The sequence below is a fragment of the Salvelinus sp. IW2-2015 genome, linkage group LG4q.1:29 (assembly GCF_002910315.2).
Source record: "Salvelinus sp. IW2-2015 linkage group LG4q.1:29, ASM291031v2, whole genome shotgun sequence".
NCBI lineage: Eukaryota > Metazoa > Chordata > Actinopteri > Salmoniformes > Salmonidae > Salvelinus > Salvelinus sp. IW2-2015.
The window spans coordinates 1,037,843-1,063,340 of NC_036842.1; the positions used below are offsets into that span (position 1 = coordinate 1,037,843).

General features: G+C 41.5%; 1 protein-coding gene across 3 annotated transcripts in view; it reads right to left on the reverse strand.

Annotated features, from left to right (window-relative positions):
- setd9 (SET domain containing 9) overlaps positions 1-20,728 on the reverse strand; it is a 30,809-nt gene extending 10,081 nt beyond the window's left edge. Inside the window, exons 1-6 of one of the 3 annotated variants that reach the window (XM_023983298.2) lie at positions 20,552-20,728; positions 17,043-17,236; positions 13,833-13,988; positions 6,669-6,792; positions 418-533; positions 94-199 (exon numbers count right to left, since the gene is read on the reverse strand). In XM_023983298.2, the coding sequence (XP_023839066.1) occupies positions 94-199; positions 418-533; positions 6,669-6,792; positions 13,833-13,988; positions 17,043-17,236; positions 20,552-20,649 (794 nt within the window). In that variant the 5' untranslated portion in view covers positions 20,650-20,728. The remainder of the gene's footprint in view (positions 1-93; positions 200-417; positions 534-6,668; positions 6,793-13,832; positions 13,989-17,042; positions 17,237-20,551) is intronic. The other 2 variants (XM_023983299.1, XM_023983300.2) reach the window with 2 other exon arrangements.
- Between the last annotated feature and the right edge of the window lie 4,770 nt (positions 20,729-25,498).

The window sequence follows — 25,498 nt, forward strand, 5'->3', positions numbered from 1 at the left end:
CAATGGGCGCAGTCAACAGTAACACAATCAACAACAAAAAATACTGTAGGAAGTAGGGACCAACATTATTTCAAGCATCCTTTAAATTCTTGCCTTTGCGTATCATGTCTGTAGTTCACATTGGGAAGGTACTGGCGAAGTTCTAGAGGAAATGCTTCAGGCACATCATACTCCTGATAGCACACATTTGCAGCCCTCTCTGAAAGACAAGAGTATAATTCCACACACAAAAAAGAGGAAAAGGAATATTTAGATATGCTGTGACCACAGCATTCGCAACATTGCAGACAGACAGTAATTATGTAAAATAAATAGTCTTCATGATATAGAATATAGAAGCATATCTGTATAGAAATATTTAAATCTAATTATAGCTAGCCCCATTTCTCCTATGGGTGAGCAGAGATGTGATGGTACCATTTGAGCAGTTGTTCACATATTGACCCACTGCTAGCGGGTTTTCTGTATTGGCTGTCAACCAAGTGATGTCACTCAACCCGAAAGGACCAAGGCGGTCTCTTCCACTGCACGACCTGGAAAACATCAATACTTTTAAATATGAATGCTGTCCATCTACATGTGAAAAATTGTCGTAGGACAGTCATCAAGCCCTAGGACATTTTTCAGTAACACTTTAGTTGACACCAAGCATCATAACACGGTCATAACCATGTCATACCAGTTGACATCACATGGTCATAACCCTTTCATGACATATTTAGACCTGTTGTGACATATATTGCGTTATTTTATGGCTGGTTATGACACCTACATAAGAGTGTCAAAACCCACCACACAAGGCAAAACATTCCATTACACCATATGCTACATGTCAACAGTATGTTTGTAATAGATTTTATTTTATTGACCATATTAAATTATCATTGTAATTGCAGACACATTGATGTCAGACATGCACCTACCCCAATGCTCAGTTGCTGATGACTGGGATGAATGCAGGAGCAGGACAAGATACCCTTATATCAGTCAAAAAGAGGGTATGTATGATTATGATGGTCACAATGCTTCTTGACAGTGTCATAAAGTGTATTTTCTTGGACCAAGTAAAGTGACACAGGATGGTCATAACACTTCTTGACAGTGTCATAAAGTTAAAATAACAAAAAAAATGTATATGTTGAAAAAAACACGACTAGAGAATGAATTACAACAACAAAGGATTAAAGAAACAAACTTTGTCAGGTTTTGGCCAAGACTGTTCGGGTTTTGGTCACTAGATGTCCCCATTGCACCTTTTTTGTACCTTGTTTTTCTTGCTCTAATTATTGTTTGCACCTGTAGGTCATTCCCTTGTTAGTATTTAAACCCTGTGTGTTCCTCAGTTCTTTGCTCAGTGTTTGCAAGTTAGCACCCAGCCCCAGCCTTGTTTTATACAGATATTTCTCTTGTTGGATTTTCCAGAGGTTCTCTGGTTTAGTTCTTGTGTATTATTTGAGTAGCCTGAGTTTTGTTTTTCCCTGCTGTTTTACCACTTTGTGTGAGTTTTATTTTTTGGAGGATTTCCATTTTGTGCCTCTTGGCTTTATTTTTGGACATTGTGGATTAGTTCTTTGCCTGAAGATTTTGTTCTTTAATTAAACCACCATCTCTAGTACTGCTGTGTCTGCCTCATCTTCTGGGTTCTGACGATTATTAGTGACTGTTTCTCGCACCGGTCCTGACAGAAACACTGAGCCATTATAATGAACCCAGAGCAGCCAGACCCAGGATTTTTTCCATGCTGTCCCACCACGAGGGGACTGTCCAACGCCACGAAGCTGCTCTGGTTCAGCAAGAGGCCTTAATGCTAGACATTCTCAACTTCTGTCAGAGATGCTGACTTCATAAAGCAGATTTCGGATCGACTTTCCCCGGCAACCGCTTCTGCTCCAGTTCATCCGATTCAAGTGCCCCGGCAGTTAACCCCCTGGCTGAACCTCTCTGCCGCTCCCCAACGTCTCAGGATCCGAGTGTTTGTAAGGGTTTTCACCCAATGTTCTCTCTCCTTTGAGCTGCAACCATCGTCGTTCCCACCGACCGGTCCAGATAGCATATATCATCACCCTGCTGTCGGAAAAAGCCCTAGCCTGGCTACTGCTGTGTGGGATGCCCAAAGTCCCTGCTGTGCCAGCTACTCTACCTTTGCTGAAGAATTCAAGGAGGTTTCAAGGTCCTACCAACGGCCCTGACTCAGCCAACAGCTCCTGACTCTCCGCCAAGGTCGCGCGCAGCGTGACGGACTATGCCATCCAGTTCCGCACTGTGCAGCTGCAAGGCTGGAACGACGAGGCGCTCACAGTGTGTTTTTTGAAGGGTCTTTCTGACACCATCCAAGATGAACTGGCCACTCGGAACCACCCGACAACCTCGAGTCCTTATCAAGTTGGCTTCACGCATAGACCAGCGTCTGAGAGAGAGAGAACTCAACCGTAGACCGCTCACCCAGCTCCCATCGGTTCCAGCTCCGAGTCTCCACCTTTATCCTCGCTGGCTCCACCAGAACCCATGCAGGTTGGACGCATCTCCCAGGCTGAGAGAGACCCCGCCGGATGAGGGAGCGATGCTGTCTATATTGCGGCAAACCGGCCATTTCCGCTCCACGTGTCCCGGGCTCCAGGGAAACCCACTCTCCCCTGCAGGCCTGGAGGACTTGAACGGGAAACAATAACCTCCTCCCATCCATCCAACTCCCGCCTGCTCATTCCAGTTACCCTTTCCTGGACGACCACGAGTTTTCTCTTCAAGCCTTGTAGACTCTGGAGCCGCAGGTAACTCATGGGATGGGTCTGGCGCAAGGAGAATGGCGTTCCTTCTGAACCTCTAAGTGACCCCATAAGGGTTACTACGTTGATAGAAGCCCTTTGGGATCTGGACTTGTCACTCGTGCCACTACCCCTTGCGACTTTCAGTTTCCCAACAACAGGAAGTGATGAACTTTCATCTGATCTCCTGTTCCGAGTTCCCTCTCGTCCTTGGTTATCCCTGCTTCACAGCCATAACCCTCACATCGACTGGTCTGTGGCACTATCAAGCAATGGGTCCTACGTGCCAAGCCACTTGTAGCTTCCCGAGTTCCCAGAGTTCCCCTTCCGAGTCTCTAGAATCCATCGACCCCGTCCCGATTCCCGAGTTTACCATGACCTCAAACTGTATTTAGCAAACAGAGGCCACCAAACTACCACCCATAGACCTTACGATTGCACCATCGACCTGTTCCGGGGACCTGCCCTCCCAGGTCGGATCTTTTCCTTTCTCCTCCCGAACGAGCTGCTATGGATACCTCACATCAAGGACGCTCTGGCAGCAGGCCTCATGCGTCCATCTACCTCGCCGGCGGGCAGCAGTTTTCTTTGCCAAGAAACGACGGTGGATTACGACCTTGCATTTATTAACTACCGGGACTCAATGCCATAACCGTCCGTAACCGCTACCCGCTACCCCTTATGGCCACAGCCTTTGAGCTGCTCCAGGAAGCAGTTGTCTTCACTAAGCTTGACCTGCCGAACGCATACCATCTTGTGCCGATCAAACCCGGACGAGTGAAAGACCGCTTCAACACACCACTGGTCACTACGAATACTCGGTGATGCCCTCGGCCTGACCAACGCCCCGGCTGTGTGTTCCAAGCCGCTCATAAACGATGTGCTTAGGGATATGCTTAACATCTTCGTGTTGTTTACTTGGATGACATCCTCATCTTTTCGAGCTCCCTTCAAGAACACACTAAGCATGTCAGACAAGTGCTCAAACGCCTCTAGACAGCCATTTGTACGTTAAGCCGGAAAAGTGTGAATTCCATTCCTCTCGAGTACAATTCCTTGGATTTATAGTGGAACCCGGTCGAGTCCAGATGGACCCCAAGAAGGTAGGGCCGGTAGCCGATTGGCCCACCCCCAAGTCCGTTAAGGAAGTTCAGCGTTTCCTGGGCTTCACCAACTTTTACCGCAAGTTCATCAAGAACTTCAGCTTGGTGGCAGCCCCTCTCTCAGCTGTAACCAAGGTGGCAACACAAGTTTCTGTGGAAGAGAAGCTGAGACGGCCTTCCAAGGACTCAAGCAGCGCATCCTCTCTGCTCCCATCCTGACACTACCAACGGCGATGAACCTTTTGTGTGGAGGTAGACGCATCAGAGGTTGGGGTTGGACGCTGTCCTGTCTCAGAGGTGAAACAAGAAGCTTCATCCTTGCGCCTTCTTCTCTCACCGGCTTACCCCGCCGAGAGAATTACGATTCTGGGGATCGTGAACTCCTAGCGGTTAAAATGCATTGAAGAATGGAGACACTGGCTCGGGGGCTTCTCAACCGTTTCAAGTGCTTACGGACCACAATAACTGGAGTATATCCAGCAGCGAACGCGTTGAACTCCAGACAAGCTCCGATGGTCTCTTTTCTTCAGCCGATTTCAGTTTATCCTCACCTATAGACCCGGGTCGAAGAATCTCAAACCGGACGCCTTGTCACGAATCTACTCTCCTGCCATTCGAGAAGATACTGACATGACTGTCCTTCCGGCGCTAAGATCATGGCTCCGATCTCGTGCAAGTGGAGGATTCCGTGAAACAAGCCAAGCCATCGAACCGGGCCCTGGAGAGGTCCTGCTAATCGTTGTTTGTTCCAAGCAGCAAGGTCCCAAGTCCTCTGTGGGCACTCCTCGCCTCACCGTCACCCGGGCGTAGGTCGCACCTTGGAGTTCATCCAGCGTAAGTTCTGGTGGCCCACCATAAAAGAAGACGTTGCCACCTTCTCAAAGGCCTGTTCCGTTGCTGCCAGGGCAAATCTTCTCACCTCGCCCTCAAGGACTCCTTCACCCTCTATCTATTCCCCACCGACCCTGGTCCCATATCTCGTTGGACTTTATTATCTGGTCTTCCTCCGTCCCATGGTAATACTACGATCCTAGTCATCTACGACAGGTTTTCTAAGGCGGCCAGGTTTGTTCCCTTGACCAAATTACTTCTGCCAAGGAAACAGCTGAGTGATGATTAACCATGTGTCCGAGTCTTTGGGATTCCGCAAGATATGGTTTCCGACAGAGAGTCCCCAGTCGCCCTCAAGTTTTGGAAGGCCTTCTGCCACACTCATAGGGCCACGGCCAGTTATCTTTCAGGGTACCATCCGGAGTCCAATGGCCAAACTGAGAGGATGAATCAGGAGCTGGAAACCACCCTCAGATGCATGTTTCCAACAACCCGTCCACATGTCAGTCCTTCATTGTTTGGGCCGATACGCGCACAACACCTTGTGCCTCCTCCTCCACTGGTATATCCCCCACGAGTGTCATGTTGGCTATGCTCCTCTATTGTTCCCGGACCAGGCAGGCCGAAAGCTCAGAGTGCCTTCCAGCCTCGAGGTTCATCAGACGCTGTCGGCTTACGTGGAAGAAGGCCCGTCTTAATCTTCTGCGTTCCTCACAGCAGTACCAACGACAAGCCAACAGACGTCGCCGTCCCGGTCCTACCCTGTACCCCGGCCAGAGAGTATGGCTCTCAACAAAAAACTTACCGCTACGGGTGGAGTCTCGCAAGCTGTCCCAGAGATTCATCGGTCCCTTTAAGATTGCCAGGAGAGTCAATCCCGTTACTTTTCGCCTGCACTTACCCAGATCCCTTAAGATCAATCCCACATTTCACATTTCTTTATTAAAACCTGTTGTTTTTTCTCCCCTTATCCCGGCAGGCAGACCTCCCCCTCCGCCCCGCGTCATCGGAGGCCAGTCGGCTTATACCGTCCACCGGATACTGGACTCCCGCCGGGTGGAGCGGTCCTGGCAGTATCTGGTGGACTGGGAAGGCTACGGTCCCGAGGAGCGCTCCTGGGTTCCTGCCAAGGACATACTGGACCCTGACCTCATTCGTCAGTTCAGGGCCCTCCACCCTGAGAAGGCTGGTAGGAACGTCAGGAGCCGTTCCTAGGAGGGGGATTCTGTCAGGTTTTGGCCAAGACTGTTCGGGTTTTGGTCACTAGATGTCCCCATTGCACCTTTTTTGTACCTTTWGTTTTTCTTGCTCTAATTATTGTTTGCACCTGTAGGTCATTCCRTTGTTAGTATTTAAACCCTGTGTGTTCCTCAGTTCRTTGCTCAGTGTTTGTAAGTTAGCACCCAGCCCCAGCCCAAGCCTTGTTTTATACAGATATTTCTCTTGTTGGATTTTCCAGAGGTTCTCTGGTTTAGTTTTTGTGTATTATTTGAGTAGTCTTTTGAGGTTTGTTTTTCCCTGCTGTTTTTTACCACTTTGTGGAGTTTCTTTTGTATTTTGGAGGATTTCCATTTTGTGCCTCTTGGCTTTATTTTTGGACATTGTGGATTTAGTTTCTTTGCCTGAAGATTTTGTTCTTTAATTAAACCACCATCTCTAGTACTGCTGTGTCTGCCTCATCTTCTGGGTTCTGACGATTATTAGTGACTGTTTCTCGCACCGGGTCCTGACACTTTCAAATGAAAGGAATTTTCTTGGCAGTGAAAAAAACTATTTGAAACAAAACGTGGGTTTTGACATTTATGGAGGTGTCATAACCAGCCATAAAATAACGCAATATATGTTCATGACAGTGTTATGATCATATGACAGGTTATGTCACCTGTTATGATATTATGCAATGGTTATAACCGTGTCACGACACTGGGTGTCAAGTAAAGTGTTACCCATTTTTCTATGCCACATTTCTCACCTGTACACTATTTTAGAGATGCCTTTGTCATTGCCGTCAATCAAAACATGATCTATGCATCTGAATACAAAAGGGTTCCGAATGGACTGGAAGAGAATGGGCTCATATGCCTGATAGATGGTACCTGCATGGATAACACAGAAATTAGTCACTCATTCACACAACGGTAAATCACAACACTTGTCCAAGTGATATGCATTTCCTTAATTACTTTCAAAATAGCTATGCTATGTATTAAAAAGGGGTACTTTTTAATCTATGTTCTTGCTTATACTAAAGAGATACATGAGTATAAATACGTATCCCTCTTCTTAGGTTGGTGTTATGATAAATTATGGTTTGTCGGGACTGATGGTTTGTACGGTTGTGGTTATCAGTACAGCTCCATCTAGTTGTCGTGTTGGGGATAACTGTTGTGGACAACTGGCATTTTAGCTAAGCCTAACCCAGTTTTTTTTCACTCCAGATACAAACAACCAACGACTACATCTCATCTGCCCAGACCCATATGCTCACAGCCCCATCCCTAGTGCCTGCATTATTGCTTGCCACTTGGTCTTAAATTGTGCCAATTTGTTTTTCCTCGGTCGCCCATGCTATTTCAATAAATCATTCGATTTTTCCATTGTGTTAATGATGGCGGATTGATTGATTTCCAAGTTTTTAGTATGTGTTTTTTCCAGCATGAGTGATAAGAGAATTGTCCAGCTCATTGGGACATATGCCACGTCTTGAAATATGACACAGATTAAAAGTAAGTTTACATTGTAATACTTCTGACAGGCAACTTTCTAGCTCCGCCCACAACTTCTAGACTTTTTAGGATTCCCAGAAAGCATGGTTTATTGAGTCATTATTCATTTTACACTTAAGACATAACTCTGCAGTTGTGCTGTAGAATTTGTGAATTTTGTTTCTTGTATAATAAATTCTATACATTAGTTTACACCAGATTAAGCGGACATTTTAGTTAACTGTAATGTCGTTATTTATGCTCCAACTTTCCCTCCATCTCGTACCAACATCAGTCTTGGTTCAAAACGATTGTCAGTTGGATATACTCTCTGCAAGGTTTTGTATATCTTATGAACGTCCTTTTCTGGCTCAAATAAGATTCCCTCAAGGTTGCGCTGATGTCCAAAAGATTTCAAATTTAATTGTGTAATGTAACTTAAGTTGCATATATTTGAAACCATCTACATTGGTCAGACAAAATTGCTTTTTAATTCCGTAATGGAAATCAATGTATTTCCTGTTACCAAGTAATTTATGGTTTCTATGCATTTAGTTTTTCATGTGGACCAATAATGAAATAAAATAATAATAAAACATCTGAATTCTGAAAAGCTATGCAAGGATTGTTCCATAAGGCTGTGTTTTTAGGGAATGATATTGGTTCTTGTAAAAGTATCATTTTCCTCCACATTGTTATAAACTATGAAGTCATTAATGTTCTTAGCTTAATACTACTTTGAAAATAGACACGTAAAACAATTCTGGGGATGAGCATGCACATCTTAAATATGTACCCATTGTTCCTCTTTAGTTCATTTAACTATGTCACAAGTAAAAGCCTTGAGATCATCATCATCCCCCTAATGTACGCCTTAAAGGCATCCCACATTATATTGGGGGTTGTTTTTTCTGACCTCTGTCTACATTTGTAATTATAAAATGTAATTTGTTCATTTATGTATTTAATACATTTTGGGTCCGGAAGATGCACTCTGTTCATTCTCCTAACGGTTGCTAAATGTATATAAAAAAAGTTCAACAGTTGACAGTGTATGTCAGAGCAAAAACCAAGCCATGAGGTTGAAGGAATTGTCCGTAGAGCTTCAAGACAGGATTGTGTCGAGGCACAGATCTGGGGAAGGGTACCAAAAAATGTCTGCTACATTGAAGGTTCCCAAGAACACAGTGGCCTTCATCATTCATAAATGGAAGATGTTTGGAACCACCAAGACTCTTCCTAGAGCTGGCCGCCCGGCCAAACTGAGCAATCGGGGGAGAAGGGCCTTGGTCAGGGAGGTGACCAAGAACCCGATGGTCTCTCTAACTCTAGAGCTCTGTCACTCTGTGGAGATGGGAGAACCTTCCAGAAGGACAACCATCTCTGCAGCACTCCACCAATCAGGCCTTTATGGTAGAGTGGCCAGACAAAAGCCACTCCTCAGACAGCGCGCTTGGAGTTTGCCAAAAGGCACCTAAAGACTCTCAGACCATGATAAACAATGTTCTCTGGTCTGATTAAACCAAGATTGAACTCTTTGGCCTGAATGCCATGCGTCACATTAAACCACATTTTATTAGTCACATGAGCCGAATACAACAGGTGTAGTAGACCATACAGTGAAATGCCGCAATGCGGTTAGTCTGGGTAGCCATTTGACTAGATGTTCAGGAGTCTTATGGCTTGGGGGTAGAAGCTGTTTAGAAGCCTCTTGGACCTAGACTTGGTGCTCCGGTACCGCTTGCCATGTGGTAGTAGAGAGAACAGTCTATGACTAGGGTGGCTGGAGTCTGAAATGTTTAGGGGCTTCCTCTGACACCGCATGGTATAGAGGTTCTGGATGGCAGGAAGCTTGGCCCCAGTGATGTACTGGGCTGTTCGCACTACCCTCTGTAGTGCCTTGCGGTCGGAGGCTGAGCAGTTGCCATACCAGGCAGTGATGCAACCAGTCAGGATGCTCTTGAATGGTGCCGCTGTAGAACCGTTTGAGGATCTGAGGACCCATTTTAAGTCATATCTGGAGGAAACCTGGCACCATCCTACGGTGAAGCATGGTGGTGGCAGGGAAGTTTTTCAGCGGCAGGGACTGGGAGACTAGTCAGGATTGAGGCAAATATGAACGGAGCAAAGTACAGACAGATCCTTGATGAAAACCTGCTCCAGAGCGCTCAGGACCTCAGACTGGGGCGAAGGTTCACCTTACAAAAGGACAACGACCCTAAGCACACAGCAAGACAACACAGGAGTGGCTTCGGGACAGATCTTTGAATGTCCTTGAGTTGCCCAGCCAGAGCCTGGACTTGAACCTGATCGGACATCTCTGAGAGACCGAGCTGAAAATAGCTGTGCAAACAATAGCTGTGCACTCCCCATCCAGCCTGACAGAGCTTGAGAGGATCTGCAGAGAATAATGGAAGAAACTCCTCAAATATATGGTGTGCCAAGCTTATAGCATAATACCCAAGAAGACTCAAAAATATAATTTAAAAAAATCTATTTTAGAATAAGGCTGTAATGTAACAAAATGTGTAAAAAGTCAAGGGGTCTGAATACTTTCCGAAGGCATATATGGACTGAGCAGACTTAACAAAAAACATATTGCAAATTACTAGAGGTGCTATGCCTTTTTAGGGCTTTTTTCCTCTCCTAACGTACCAAAAAAAAAAAAAAAAATGTGGATACATACATTTGAAGAAATACTGCCACTTAAGTACTGTGGTTAGTTTGTATTACCTAATAAATGTCATTAAAGTATAGTTGCTGGTGGGGGGGGGGGGGGGGGGGGGGGTCTACTTAGGGTGGGTCCTCCGAGAGAAGTATCTGATCCCAGTCACTCTATCACAATCCCCCGGATATAGCCCCTCTCTATTCTCACAAATAACCACCACCAACCACTGCCGGGATTTGGAGTTGAGACTTGATTCCTTTCTCTTCCAGTCAATGTCTGATCGTAAGGGTATTTAGCGTTCTTCTGCTTCACGCCGATCCGATGGCATCGCACCAGATGCTCCGGTGATAAATCCACGCCTAGCTCCTCCGATATCAGCTTGATCACGTAGCTGGAAAGGTCCCCTTTTTCCTCATCTTCCATTAGGGACGATATTCTCATTATTTTGTCTCCGTTTTCTAGCTAATTCAGTTAAACTTTTAAAGTTTGCACCTTTGTTTCCAGAAGGCCAATTTTGTTGTCTTGTTCATCCACGCGCCAGCCCTGTATATACATATCTGACACGATAGACTCTACTTTCCTTTTGAGGAAATCTACTTTTTTAACAGATTGTAACAGTTTGTTGTGGTAATGTTTAGCTATGTTTTCCTGGATATCCTTCAGCTGTTCGTTGCTCTCATTTGCATCTCCAAGTTGTTCTTTGTCTTTTCCTTTAAGGGAAGCCATTGCTTGTTGGGTTCGAGTTTGTCGCTTTACTTAGATTTATGCACAACTGCAAACCACTGATAACTCACTTTCTCCTGGTTGCTTGGGGATATATTGATCTATCGACTTGTAATGCTTAATTTAAACTGTTGTCTGGCTTCTACATATAATCCCAGTTGCTACATACATTTTCCTAACCGGTTACATTAATTCTCATAACCTGCTACGTAAATGTCACTTCTGTCCGTAGCTGGGTTGGCTTAGCTAAAATGCTACAATTGTCAACAAACCATCAGTCCTCACAAACCATCAGTATCACTCCACTGGAATTCAATACGATCACAGGCTGTCGACAATGCAGCTTTTAAAAGGCAATATTCCCGTATTCGTAGAGATCACATTCATGATAACAGTGGATTTCCACTGGGGACGATGAAACAACGGAAGCCATGCATTTTCAATGAAAGACAAGCAAGGTGGTGGAGGACCGTCAGGTGAGGCAAGCATCGGTGAGGGAGCATGAACAGGGCGGGATCTAAGTTGGGGAAAGCTGAACTTGATCCAAATGGTATTCCAATACATTTTTGAAAGTTGAAGCTCATTTATTGCATTTCTATGCAATTGAAAAACTAAAATAAAGCAAAAATGACACCAGCCATTATCACCTTGGCTTCTGTAGCTTCATTCACCTCAGTTGATCTACGAACTAGGTCGACCGATTAATCGGAATGGCCGATTAATTAGGGCAGATTTTAAGTTTTCATAACAATCGGTAATCGTCATTTTTGGACACCGATCATGGCCGATTACATTGCACTCCACGAGGAGACTGCATGGCAGGCTGACTACCTGTTACGTGAGTGCAGCAAGGAGCCAAGGTAAGTTGCTAGCTAGCATTAAACATATCTGATAAAAAACAATCAATCTTAACATAATCACTAGTTAACTACACATGGTTGATGATATTACTAGCTTATCTAGCGTGTCCTGCGTTGTATATAATTGATGCGGTGCCTGTTAATTTATCATCAAAACACAAACTACTTCACCAAACGGGTGATGATCTAACAAGGACATTCTCTGAAAAAAAGGACTGACATTGCACCGATTTGTACATAACCATCAATGCCCTTCTTAAAATAAATACAAAAGTATATTTTAAACCTGCATATTTAGTTAATATTGCCTGCCAACATGAATTTATTTTAACTACGGAAATTGTGTCACTTCTCTTGCGTTCTGTGCAAGCAGAGTCAGGGTGTATGCAGCAGTTTGGGCTGCCTGGCTCGTTGCAAACTGTGTTAAGAACATTTCTTCCTAACAAAGACCGTTATTAATTTGCCAGAATTGTACATAATTATGACATAACATTAAAGGTTGTGCAATGTAACAGCAATATTTAGACTTAGGGATGCCACCCGTTAGATAAAATATGGAACAGTTCCGTATTTCACAAAGTATAAACGTTTTGTTTTCGAAATGATAGTTTCCGGATTTGACCATATTAATGACCTAAGGCTCGTATTTGTGTATTATTATATTATAATTAAGTCTATGATTTGATAGAGCAGTCTGACTGAGCGGTGGTAGGCAGCAGCAGGCTCATAAGCATTCATTCAAACAGCACTTTCCTGCATTTGCCAGCAGCTCTTCGCTGTGCTTCAAGCATTGCGCTGTTTATGACTTCAAGCCTATCAACTCCCGAGATTAGGCTGGCAATACTATAGTGCCTATAAGAACATCCAATAGTCACAGGTATAGGAAATAGAAATTATATAGAGAAATAGTCATATAATAACTGCAACCTAAAATTTCTTACCTGGGAATATTGATGACTCATGTTAAAAGGAACCACCGGCCTTCATATGTTCTCATGTTCTGAGCAAGGAACTTAAACATTAGCTTTTTTACATGGCACATATTGCACTTCTACTTTCTTCTCCAACACTTTCTTTTTGCATTATTTAAACCAAATCGAACATGTTTCATTATTTATTTGAGACTAAATTGATTTTATTGATGTATTATATTAAGTTAAAATAAGTGTTCATTCAGTATTGTTGTAAACGTCATTATTACAAATATATACGCAATTTTTTTTATTAAAAAAATCGGTATCGGCTTTTTTTGGTCCTCCAATAATAGGTATCGGCGTTAAAAATCATAATCGGTCGACCTCTACTACGAACACATAGCTTGCTAGCTATAGAGGAGAGTGGGGTATGTTGAGCCAAAGGGGTAAGTTAACCCAACCTTGTTTCTAGGAAACAATAAACAAAATATATCATTTGACCAAATATTGAGGAAGAGGTCATCATTTCATGGAGTCTGTGGAGGAAGAAACCACACGGAAAAAATAAGTGGTAAGGAAGTTCATATCCCAGCGATAAAAAGTACAAAGTGTTTGTTAGGCATTAAGCCCGTGTCAAAAGATGCTTAAAATGAATAAAATATAAAAAAAGCGATTGTGATTGAGTAATAAAGCTGGACATGGCTTTAAAAAGGTAGTGGTAATATTTCTTTCAGTACAGAAATGTGTAGGTGGGTTAACTGAGCCTGTCCGGTGGTTCAACTTACCCCATACCCGGGTAAATTGCGCCAAGAGAACACTTTTTTTTGGACAATCTGTTTTCAAAACTGTCACGTTAATATGAATTCTGATTATTTCCAAGGATACACAACATCTTGAAATATATGTAGATATATGTTGGAAAGAATGCTATACATCTCCCTTGATGTAGTGATGCTGAATGTAAAAAAAAAAAAAATGATACTCAATTTACCCCACTCTCCCCTACAATTAGCCGCTATGTCGCTCATACTGACAGACTGAGTATGCTTCTAGGTTCACACATACACAGATCATGTATTTGAAACCCATCTCAATAATAGTAACATCATAATGTTACACCCCTGAAAGGGTGCGGGGAAATAGGAGAAAAACACGTAGCATATGTGGGCTCAATTGGAAATGACCTTTAAAATGGTGCATTGTCGACAAGCGCGATCAGATTGAATCCCGGCCTCAGTCGTCATCATCATCAGTGGTGAGAATTACCTGGGTACATGGCCACTGTAGTTCCTTTATGCACAAAGCCCCTGGTAACAAAGACTCCTGTTCCAGCGAACGGCAAGGAACTAGGCTTTCTCTCAATACAGAACCCAACCGTGAGTAACATCGTCTCAATGGGCTTATGCTCTCCTTTTGGTTCTCCTGTTTCATATTATAATAATTAGTCACGCATTTTAGGAAAACATGTTCCATATGGTTGGCCACAGCCGGATATTTGAAAGACAGGTATAGAAAGGAAGACATGCACAATTAATAGGGCTGAGAAGGAAACAGTACAGATTGTTAAGTTATTTTTTGCATGTATAGGATGTGTGCTCTTGAGTTGGCTCATCATTATCTTGACTGTTCTTGAATAACAAATAGTTTTAAAAATCTGAACATGGTATAGTTACATATATAACATCAATATAGACTGAGTGTACAAAACATTAGGAACACCTGCCCTTTCCATGACAGACTGACCAGGTGAAAGCTATGATCCCTTATTGATGTCACTTGTTAAATCCACTTCAATCAGTGTAGACGAAGAGAAGGAGATAGATCGAGACATTGTGTATGTGTGCCAATCACAGGTTGAATGGGCAAGACAAAAGTTAAGTGCCTTTGAAAGGGGTATGGTAGTAGGTTCCAGGCGCACCGGTTTGAGTGTCAAGAACTGCAACGCTGCTGGGTTTTTCACACTCAACAGTTTCCTGTGTTTATCAAGAATGGTTCACCACCCAAAAGACATCCAGCCAACTTGACAACTGTGGGAAGCATTGGGGTCAACATGGTGTCAAGTGTTCCACAGGGATGTTGGCCCTTGTAGAGTCCATGCCCCAATGAATTGAGGCTGTTCTGAAGGTGTTCCTAATGTTTGGTATACTCAGTGTATAGAGTCAAACACTTAAAATACATTCAAAGTGACATTTTGGCCTTGCCCAGGACTCCAATATGACTCCCTAATGTTTAATCTCTAGGTTCTTCAAAGCAAAAAAAAATTGTCATATGAAGCTCTTGATATGTAATATGACTAGTATTTTGATTTCAATAAAGAAATACATACATGTTTATACAGTATTCAAAAATGAATATTGAAAATACTGTATACCATTGTTGGTTTGGCAAATGTTTATACATATTATTGAACATAGTTTACTCCACGGGCATATCAAAGTTCCAGAGTGGGATGTCTGCTACTTTTATCCGATTTGTAAACCTTAACAGATTGAACGTGAAAATGGATTCAAAAGGGTCGCTCTCTGCTGGTGATTTGCAGGGAGTGCAATACATAAGTAAAAGGAGGTCTGTGATTGCCTACTACGCCAATTTCTCTGTATAAAATGGGCCATAACTTTATGCCACTCTGGAACTAATATGCCCGTTGAGTATATTATGTTCTACAATATATACAAAAAAAAAATGGCCAAATCTAAATTTGTATATTTCCAATATTCATGTTTATATTTTGATATATTTCAGAAATATATTTTTTTTGGGGGGGGGATCAAAATACTACAGAACAAGCGGTAAGGCTTCATATGACACTAATGTTTGCTTTGTAGCACCTACCGATGAAACATTATGTAGTCTTAAAGGAGAAAGCCAAAATGTCATAAATATGCAAACTTTGATCAATTATTTCTCAATTATGCTTTTACATACAGTGCATTCGGAAGTATTCAGCCCTTGATTCTTATCTAAAATTGATTAAATAGCTTTTCCCCCTCAATCTACACACAAAACCCCATAATGACAAAGCAAAAAACAGGTTTAGACATTTTTGCTAATTTATTAAAAATAGAAAACTGAAATAACAAATTTACATAAGTATTCAGACCCTTTTTCTCAGTACTTTGTTGAAGCACCTTTGGCATCGATTACAGCCTCATGTCTTCTTGGGTATGACGCTACAAGCCTGGCACACCTGTATTTGGGGAGTGTCTCCCAGTCTTCTCTGCAGATCCTCTCAAGCTCTGCCAGATTGGATGGGGAGCATCCATCCAGCATGCACAGTTATTTTCAAGTTTCTCCAGAGATTTTCCATCAGTTTCTAGTCTGGCTGGGCCACTCAAGGACATTCAGAAACTTGACCCGAAGCCACTGCTGTGTTGTCTGTGTGCTTAGGGTCGTTGTCCTGTTGGAAGGTGAACATTCGCCCCAGTCTGAGGTCCTGAGCGCTCTGGAGCAGGTTTTTATCAAGGATCTCTCTGTACTTCACTCCGTTCATCTTTCCCTTGATCCTGACTAGTCTCCCAGTCTCTGCCGCTGAAAAACAGAGCACCAGAGCACTCAGGACCTCAGACTGGGGCAAAGGTTCACCTTCCAACAGTACAATGACCCTACGCACACAGCCAACTTGAACCCGATCTACTTGAACCCGATCTAACGTCTCTGGATAAACCTGAAAATAGCTATGCAGCGACACTCCCCATCCAATCTGACAGAGCTTGAGAGGATCTGCAGAGAAGAATGGGAGAAACTCCCAAAATACAGGTGTGCCAAGCTTGTAGAGTCATACCCAATAAGGCTGTAATCGCTGCCAGAGGTGCTTCTACAAAGTACTGAGTATAGGGTCTGAATACTTACGTAAATGTGATCAGTTTTTTAAAAATAAGTGTACAAAAAAAATCTAAAAACCTGTTTTTGCTTTGTCATTATGGGGCATTGTGTGTAGGTTGATGAGGGGAAAAAACGATTGAATTCTTTTTTAGAATAAGGCTGTAATGTAACAAAATATGGAAAAAGTCAAGGGGTCTGAAAATTTTCAGAATGCACTGTATGTCAACAATCCTTCCTCCAAAGGACCATTCTACGGATTACATTTCATGAAAATCCCCCAAATCATGGTCAATATTTGTCTAGGTTTCGTGAGGAATCACTCCAAATAGTTGAGCTGTGCTTGATTTAGTTTCCTCTGTACACTGGAACAGTTTCGATCAAGCACACGTCAGTAAGTATTTAAAAGTATATGATATTGTATACATTTGACCTATGTCTGATTCTTATCTCTGGTAAATGGTAAACTAGGACGATTAATTCAACTAATCGACAACTCATCAAGCCCCTAAGTCATTGAATAAGCTGCGTTAGTGCTGGGCTGAAACAAAAGCCTGCACACCTGTGCCTAGGAGCCGGTTTAACGAATGCTGTGCTTCTATGTCTTTCCCACCCATGATTACATTCCCTAACAAAAGGCAGAAACAAAAACACAACCTATGTCTGGTCCCTCAGTGGTCTCTGGGCTGAGGTAGCGGGTTTGAGTCGAGGCGGGAAGCAGACGTAACACCTCTCCCTGGTGTGCAACGTCATTTCTGAGCAGTGCCCTAAAAAGGTGTAGTAGTGTTTCTGACACCACCTCATCCGAGACCAGCCTGTCTTTTGAGCGCTCTGTGACATGGCGAATAGTTCTGTGGGGAAAAAAGGACAGAATAGGCCATTGCAAATCAGCTCTTCACTTACTATGAGGCTAAAGAAAATATGCTTCCACTAAATGTCTGGATGCTGCCTGCCTGAGGACAAGAATGCAAGCTCTAATAATCAAGGGGATAGCCAACATAAATCAGCAGATTATGCAAAGTAAAGACAATGAAACTAGAAAAGTACATTTCCATTAAGAAAATATATGCTTGTTAGCTTGTCTTAAAGTATCTATTGTTGTGAAATAAGTAGTGACTGCAGTAGTAGTGGTAGTGACTGATTATAGTTGGGAAAAGAAGGCAGATGGGAAAATTGATTGATTGGATAGCCTGAATATGTTGGTTTGCTGTCTAGCTTGAACGGTCAAGAGTTATTGGTGGTGGGTTATTTTATGCATATTTTTAGAGTTAAAGGTGGTAAAAAACAGAAAGTTAGGATAGCTTGAACATTTGAAAGTTGGTCTTATACATAGAGAATGATAGAGGACCCTAGATGGATAAAACTAGTTTTTGCAGGGACATTTTTAAGCAGTCAACTAGGTGGGACTTCCTATGGATTAAGGAAGGATCACGATTCCATCCAAGTCATCAGGAGGGATCAACCAATTAATTACTCTTGAGCAAACATTCTATAACTGGAGGTGGCAGGAATTCACCAACCTTGGCTTTATACCTGTTGAAACACACTCCAGATGGCAGTGAGCACACTTTCAGTTTGTATACCAACTCATATTAGTAGAGATGAAAATTGTCTACTTCAAAATGGAGATGGCCTCAATGGCATTGCCCATGCAGTCACAGATGTCATAATGGTACAGATACACAGAAGAGTCCTCTATTATATCTATATATATGGTCTTATAGCTTAAAAATGCAATATGTAACTTTTTGGGCGACCTGACCAAATTCACAAAGAACTATAGATCTGTTATTGTCATTGAACGCAAGTCTAAGAAGCGCTAGATCTGTTCTATGTCTGCCATTTATATTCTTCCCATTCATAAGTTTTGTTTTTGAGTCTTTTGGTTTTGTACACCAGCTTCAAACAGCTGAAAATACAATATTTTTGGTTATTGAAAATATATTTCACAGCGGTTTAGATAGTATAATGATTATCTACACGATACAGTTGAAGTCGGAAGTTTACATACACCACAGCGAAAATCATTTAAACTCAGTTTTTCACAATTCCTGACATTAAATCCTAGTAAGAATTCCCTGTCTTAGGTCAGTTAGGATCACCACTTTATTTTAAGAATGTGAAATGTCAGAATAATAGTAGAGAGAATGATTTCAGCTTTTATTTCTTTCATCACATTCCCAGTGGGTCAGAAGTTTACATACACTCAATTAGTATTTGGTAGCATTGCCTTTAAATTGTTTAACTTGGGTCAAACATTTTGGGTAGCTTTCCACAAGCTTCCCACAATAAGTTGGGTGAATTTTGGCCCATTCCGCTTGACAGAGCTGGTGTAACTGAGTGAGGTTTGTAGGCCTCCTTGCTCGCACATGCTTTTTCAGTTCTGCCCACATATTTTCTATGGGATTGAGGTCAGGATGTTGTGATGGCCACTCCAATACCATTTTGTCACAACTTTGGAAGTATGCTTGGGGTCATTGTCCATTTGGAAGACCCATTTGTGACAAAGCTTTAAACATCCTGACTGATGTCTTGAGATGTTGCTTCAATATATCCACATAATTTTCCTATCTCACGATCTCATCTATTTTGTGAAGTGCACCAGTCCCTCCTGCAGCAAAGCAACCCCACAACATGATGCTTCCACCCCCGTGCTTCACGGTTGGGATGGTGTTCTTCGGCTTGCAAGCCTCCCCCTTTTTCTTCCAAACATAATGATGGTCATTATGGCCAAACAGTTCTATTTTTGTTGCAACAGACCAGAGGACATTTCTTCAACGATCTTTGTCCCCATGTGCAGTCGCAAACCGTAGTCTGGCTTTTTTATTGCGGTTTTAGAGCAGTGACTTCTCTCTTGCTAAGCGGCCTTTCAGGTTATGTCAATATAGGACTTGTTATACTGTGGATATAGATACTTCTGTACCCGTTTCCTCCAGCATCTTCACAGGGTGCTGTTGTTCTGGGATTGATTTGCACTTTTCGTACCAAAGTACGTTTATATCTAGGAGACAGAATGCGTCTCCTTCCTGAGTGGTATGACGGTTGCATGATCCCATAGTGTTTATACTTGCGTACTATTGTTTGTACAGATGAACGTGGTACCTTCAGGCGTTTGGAAATTGCTCCCAAGGATAAACCAGACTTGTGGAGGTCTACAATTTTTTTCTGAGGTCTTGGCTGATTACTTTTGATTTTCCCATGATGTCAAGCAAAGAAGCACTGAGTTTGAAGGTAGGCCTTCAAATACAACCACACCTCCAATTGACTCAGGCTAATTGACATAATTTATCAGAAGCTTCTAAAGCCATGATGGAATTTTAAAGGCACAGTCAACTTAGTCCGTGTAAATTCTGACCCACTGGAATTGTGATACAGTGAATTAATCTGTCTGTAAACAATTGTTGGAAAAATGACTTGTCATGCATGAAGAAGATGCCCTAACCAACTTTCCACAAGTTTCTGTACTTGCTTATTTTGTCACAAACTAAAATTAGGCAAAATATTCACATTTTAGCAACCAGGAAATAGTAGAGTGATTTCTGCATATAGCACCTTTAATTGGCCAAGGAGCAGGACCATTTTGAATAGCTACCTCTGTATAACTATGGTTCTCATTCAAACCCATGTTAAGTTATACACATTCAAAATTGGTTAGAGTTCAAAAACGATATATAATAATCAAAAAGCTATTAAGTAGGGTCAGTCTTAACATTTCTATGTTGGTTTGGAGTTGATAGCTTAAACGGTGAAAGAGATATGTCTATACGTTTTGTTTTTCTGGCCCTTTTAAATTCAGTTGAAATGCATTGGGAGCTCATTTAAATATTTTTGCAGTTCAAAAAGTATATATGCTATCATTAACATTTTCTCAAGCAATCTAAATTGGGTCAGTCTGCACATTTAGGAAGTTCGTTTCCTGTTAATCGCTTAAGCACTAGAGCGAGAGGAATAAATAGAATATTACGAGTATTTCAGAAATCTAGAGTGGTCTTGCCATCAGCAAGTACTTTAATTACATGAATTAAATTGCTATAGTTAACTAAATTGTTACCATTATATTAACATAGGCCAACACAATTGCACTGAATTGTGCACCTTTCTCGATACATTTTTTCATACATAAAACCATTGACATTGTACACTTAATTCAGAGACTTCAGAATTACCTCTCATTTTTACGAAGATTCAATGCAATCCACGGAACGAATCTGTGTCTGTAGGACTTCCATTTGTCTAGAAATCTTTTCATTACAATTCTGAACATAATCTGGACATGGAGGCTGACATGTTGGATTCTCCCCGTAAATCAAGTAGCTGGTGGAAAAAACCCGCTACCGCCATCTGCTGAAAGAAGGGAGAAACAGGGCTACTTAAGCAGTAAAATAAAAAATAACACGTCGTGGAAATAGTTTATAGACCTACACGAAGAAGTTGAATTTACTCTAGCCTAGTTAAAAAATTATGTTAATTTGTAGCCCAAAAACATTGAAAACACATAGCGTTTAGAAATGGAAGGTTTTGTCATTATAGCCCATTAGACAATGAATAGCAGTAGCCATGACTGTATGCAACAATAGCATATACACTGTATACATATGTACATTTATGAAGACCCTCACTGCCAAATTGTTATGTAATCTTTTCTAACTGTCCAATATTAACCTTGGACTTGTTCAAGTCGTGCGCAAGGTGGAAACATCTGCCGTTGAGCCCGTGAACAAGTTATGCTGCGTTAAAACGAGTGACGCAAAAACAGTCATACCAGTAGGCATAGCAGGGCAAGAAAGACTTAGAAAATACTTCAAATTTGATTAAAAACAATGTTCTCTCTCCTACAATGAGTCAGGGGTTAATAACACTGATACCTAAGCCTAAAAAAGAAGTGCTGCTCATCGATAACTGCCGTCCAATTTGTCTTCTTAATAATAACTATAAGATATTAGCCGTACTACTTGCAAAAATAATTAAAGAAGTCCTGGATGCAATCATTGATTTAACACAGTCTGGCTTTATGAGGAACAGACATATTTCTAACAATATCAGACTAGTATTAGACATACTTGACTACTCAGACCTAATAACCGAGGATAGCTTCATGTTATTTTTTGATTTTTATAGTTATAAGGAATTCGTATCAGTATCAGTTATAAGGAATTCGTATCACTTTACAAGGTCCCTGTAACACCTAAAGATTTTGCAATTGTTTTAGATGCCATTCCCTCAGGTGTTGCTTTATTATTCAGGAACGTGTCAAGACCTGACCCTCAGAGCCCACCTTCCGTTGACCCTGTTGACTCATCAGTAGAAAATATTTGTTTTTCTTTTGATCCATTCAACAACAGAGCGATACAAACCTTGTTTCAGCAGGATGTTGTATCTATATCTTATGTCATGCCTTATTGGAATGGATTTATTGATAATATCTGTTGGGGAAAAGTTTGGATGTTGCCACACACTACTTGTTAACAAAATTAAGGAAGTTTCCTTTAAAATTATTCATAAATATTATCCTGCCAACCACTATATGAAGAAGTTTAAGGAAAACATCAACTCAAATTGCTCCTTTTGTAATGACCACCCAGAAACAGTGTTGCATCTCTTTTGGCATTGTATTCATGTAAGAAAACTGTGGCAAGTTATCAGTAGATTTATAATTGAACACATTTATGAAGATTTTACACTATTGTGGAGAGATGTACTGCTTGGATTCTTTACATACGATAGAAATAAGCTGAAACATTTTTATGTAATTAATTTCATTATTCTTTTGGCCAAATTTCATATACACAAATGTAAATTTACAAACAAACAAACACATTTTCTTACCCTACAAAAAGAAATTGAACTGTATTTTAAGACAATTAAATACTCTACTAACAAAAAAGCTGTTAGAATTATAAGTGTATGTATGTCCCTTAAGGTCCTTGTGCAATGTGATATTGTACCCCAAAGCCCAATTGTTCTTGTATATTATTTATATATTCTTAAGTTCCCACATGTACTTCCTGTATTGATTTGTTGTTTAAAAAAAATAGAGGGTGACGGCAAAACCAAGCCAGTATGACGTTGCTATGGTGATTTCAGTAAACAAACAGTCCAAATCAACATCCGGTAGAATACCAATGGCAAAAATGTTCATATTTATTCTCTGGCGGCCAGTCCCGTCTAGAGTGGCGGTTGACGGTATTCACCGCCAGCCTCAACCAAGTGTAAGTAGCTGCATCGCTGGACTGACTATTTTAATGGGCGTGTCTCAAGAATTGGGATGATAGGTAGCACTGATGGGCGCTGGATTTAAAAGGAGGAAATCCTCATACCATTCAAATGGTGAATGTGGTATCCCACACGCCACATGTGTGGTACGCGTTACATTTGAATAGTGATTCAGAACAACACATTGTACTGTGTGATACTGTGGTGGAAAATCGTCTTACAAATATAACACTTACAAGAACTTGTGAATTCAATAAAGGCTTTTAATACAGAAATATCATAAGCCGTGCTGATCCGCGGAACCACACCAGACCCTAAGCACTGGCTCTGTTCTTCTACACATACAGCATATGAGTCCATCCCACATGCAAATGAAGTTCCTTTCCTCAGTCAATCTGCCACCATTATCTTTTAGTTTAAGCTTCCTGCTTGTTTACGCCCAATAACGCCCATATCTGCTTTCAGTTAAGTTATAATGGCGGCAGGACCCCTTCATGTCCTAAAAATAATATATGTCCATCTATCCTATGGGCCTATGTCTTTGGCCTTCGTACTTATGTTTAGCTTAGTGTGCTCTTCGGTATGTTTGTCCTTATTAGGACTAGTAGACTATGTGTCCCTCTAACATTAGTATGTCCAGCTGTCCTATGCACTTAAGTGTCGCCTTATCCTCCTGTGGTCTGATGTACACCGTGCTTTGCTCTATAGCATTATATCTGTCCCTATATGTACCATTTACTCCCACAATACGCGACCAGTTCAATTGTGATTTTGGACAATTTCAACTAAGACTAAGTGCCATGTTCGCCATAGAAGGCCAAAGTTCAAATTCATGGGTTTCGGAAAATTGTCCTTTCTCACCAGTAGCAGCATAGAGCAAGCCCCCCCCCCCCCCCCCCAAAGAGTGTGCAAAGCTGCATCAATGCAAAGGGTGGCTACTTTGAAGAATCTCAATATAAAATATATTTGATTTGTTAACACTCTTTTGGTTACTACATGATTCCACATGTGTTATTTCATCGTTTTGATGTCTTCACTATTATTCTACAATGTAGAAAATTGTAAAAATAAAGAAAAACCCTTGAAAGAGTAGGTATGTCCAAACTTTTGACTGGTACTGTAGTATATATACAGTTGAAGTCAGAAGTTTACATACACCTTAGCCAAATACATTTAAACTCAGTTTTTCACAATTCCTGACTTTTAATCCAAGTAAAAATTCCCCGTCTTAGGTCAGTTAGGATAACACTTTATTTTAAGAATGTGAAATGTCAGAATAATAGTAGAGAGAATTATTTATTTCAGCTTTTATTTCTTTCATCACATTCCCAGTGGGTCAGAAGTTTACAAACACCCAATTAGTATTTGGTAGCATTGCCTTTAAATTGTTTAACTTGGTCAAACGTTCGGTAGCCTTCCACAAGCTTCCCACAAAAGTTGGGTGAATTTTGGCCCATTTCTCCTGACAGAGCTGGTGTAACTGAGTCAGGTTTGTAGGCCTCCTGCTCGCACACACTTTTTCAGATCTGCCCACACATGTTCTATAGGATTGAGGTCAGGGCTTTGTGATGGCCACTCCAATACCTTGACTTTGTTGTCCTTAAGCCATTTTGCCACAACTTTGGAAGTATGCTTTGGGGTCATTGTCCATTTGGAAGACCCATTTGCGACCAAGCTTTAACTTCCTGACTGATGTCTTGAGATGTTGCTTCAATATATCCACATAATTTTCCTATCTCATGATGCCATCTATTTTGTGAAGTCCCTCCTGCAGCAAAGCAACCCCACAACATGATGCTTCCACCCCCGTGCTTCACGGTTGGGATGGTGCTCTTCGGCTTGCAAGCATCCCCCTTTTTCCTCCAAACATAACGATGGTCATTATGGCAAAACAGTTCTATTTTTGTTTCATCAGACCAGAGGACATTTCTCCAAAAAGTGCGAGCCAGGCTCTTTTACGCCCTCTTCCAAATGGTAGCTATAAATGCAGAGGATGCGCACTGTGCAACAATATGATGAAGTGTGAATATTTCTGCCACCCACATACAGGAAAACGGTTCCAAATAAATGACATTTTTACGTGTTCCACCACCCATGTTATTTACATTATTAAATGTCCATGTGGGCTGTGCTATGTCGGTAAAACCTCTCGTCCTCTCAAACAGAGAATTAGTGAACATACAAGTTCAATCAGGAGAAACGACAGGGATTATCCAGTCGCAGTACATTTTAATGACCTAAAGCATGACATTTCTACCTTTAGATTTTGTGGTATAGAGAAAGTTAAGATATCAGACAGGGGAGGTGATATTAATAATATTCTGAGTAAAAGAGAATGTTTTGGGATTTTCACCTTCCAGACATTATTTCCTAAAGGACTTAATTATGAAATGCCTATGTATGTTATGTTGTGAATTTGAACATGAATTATGTCCCTATTTAAGATTACTCTGATGTTTTTCTGATGTTTTTCGTACATGTACCCAATGACTGATGAAAACTTGCTATGTCCTCATTGTGGTTTTACAGACGTGTTTAATACGTCTTATTTACACACTTTATTCGAATATTTATGAAATGCATATTGTCATATTTGGTAGCACTTATTTGTTTTTCCTTCGCCTCCAACCCCTTTCGATGCGTGGAACGGATGTGGGTGGAGCTAGGTCTACATAAGGGTGCTAATTTTTTTTAAACTCACAAAAGCTCTGACGATGGCCGTGAGGCCGATACGTAAAGCTTATTAAAGATCAGTGATACTATCAAGAGCAGTGTGCGGTTACCTTTTTCCTACACCTCTAATTGACTGAAATTATGTCAATTAGCCTATCAGAAGCTTCTAAAGCCATGACATCATTTTCTGGAATTTCCCAAGCTGTTTAAAGGCACAGTCAACTTAG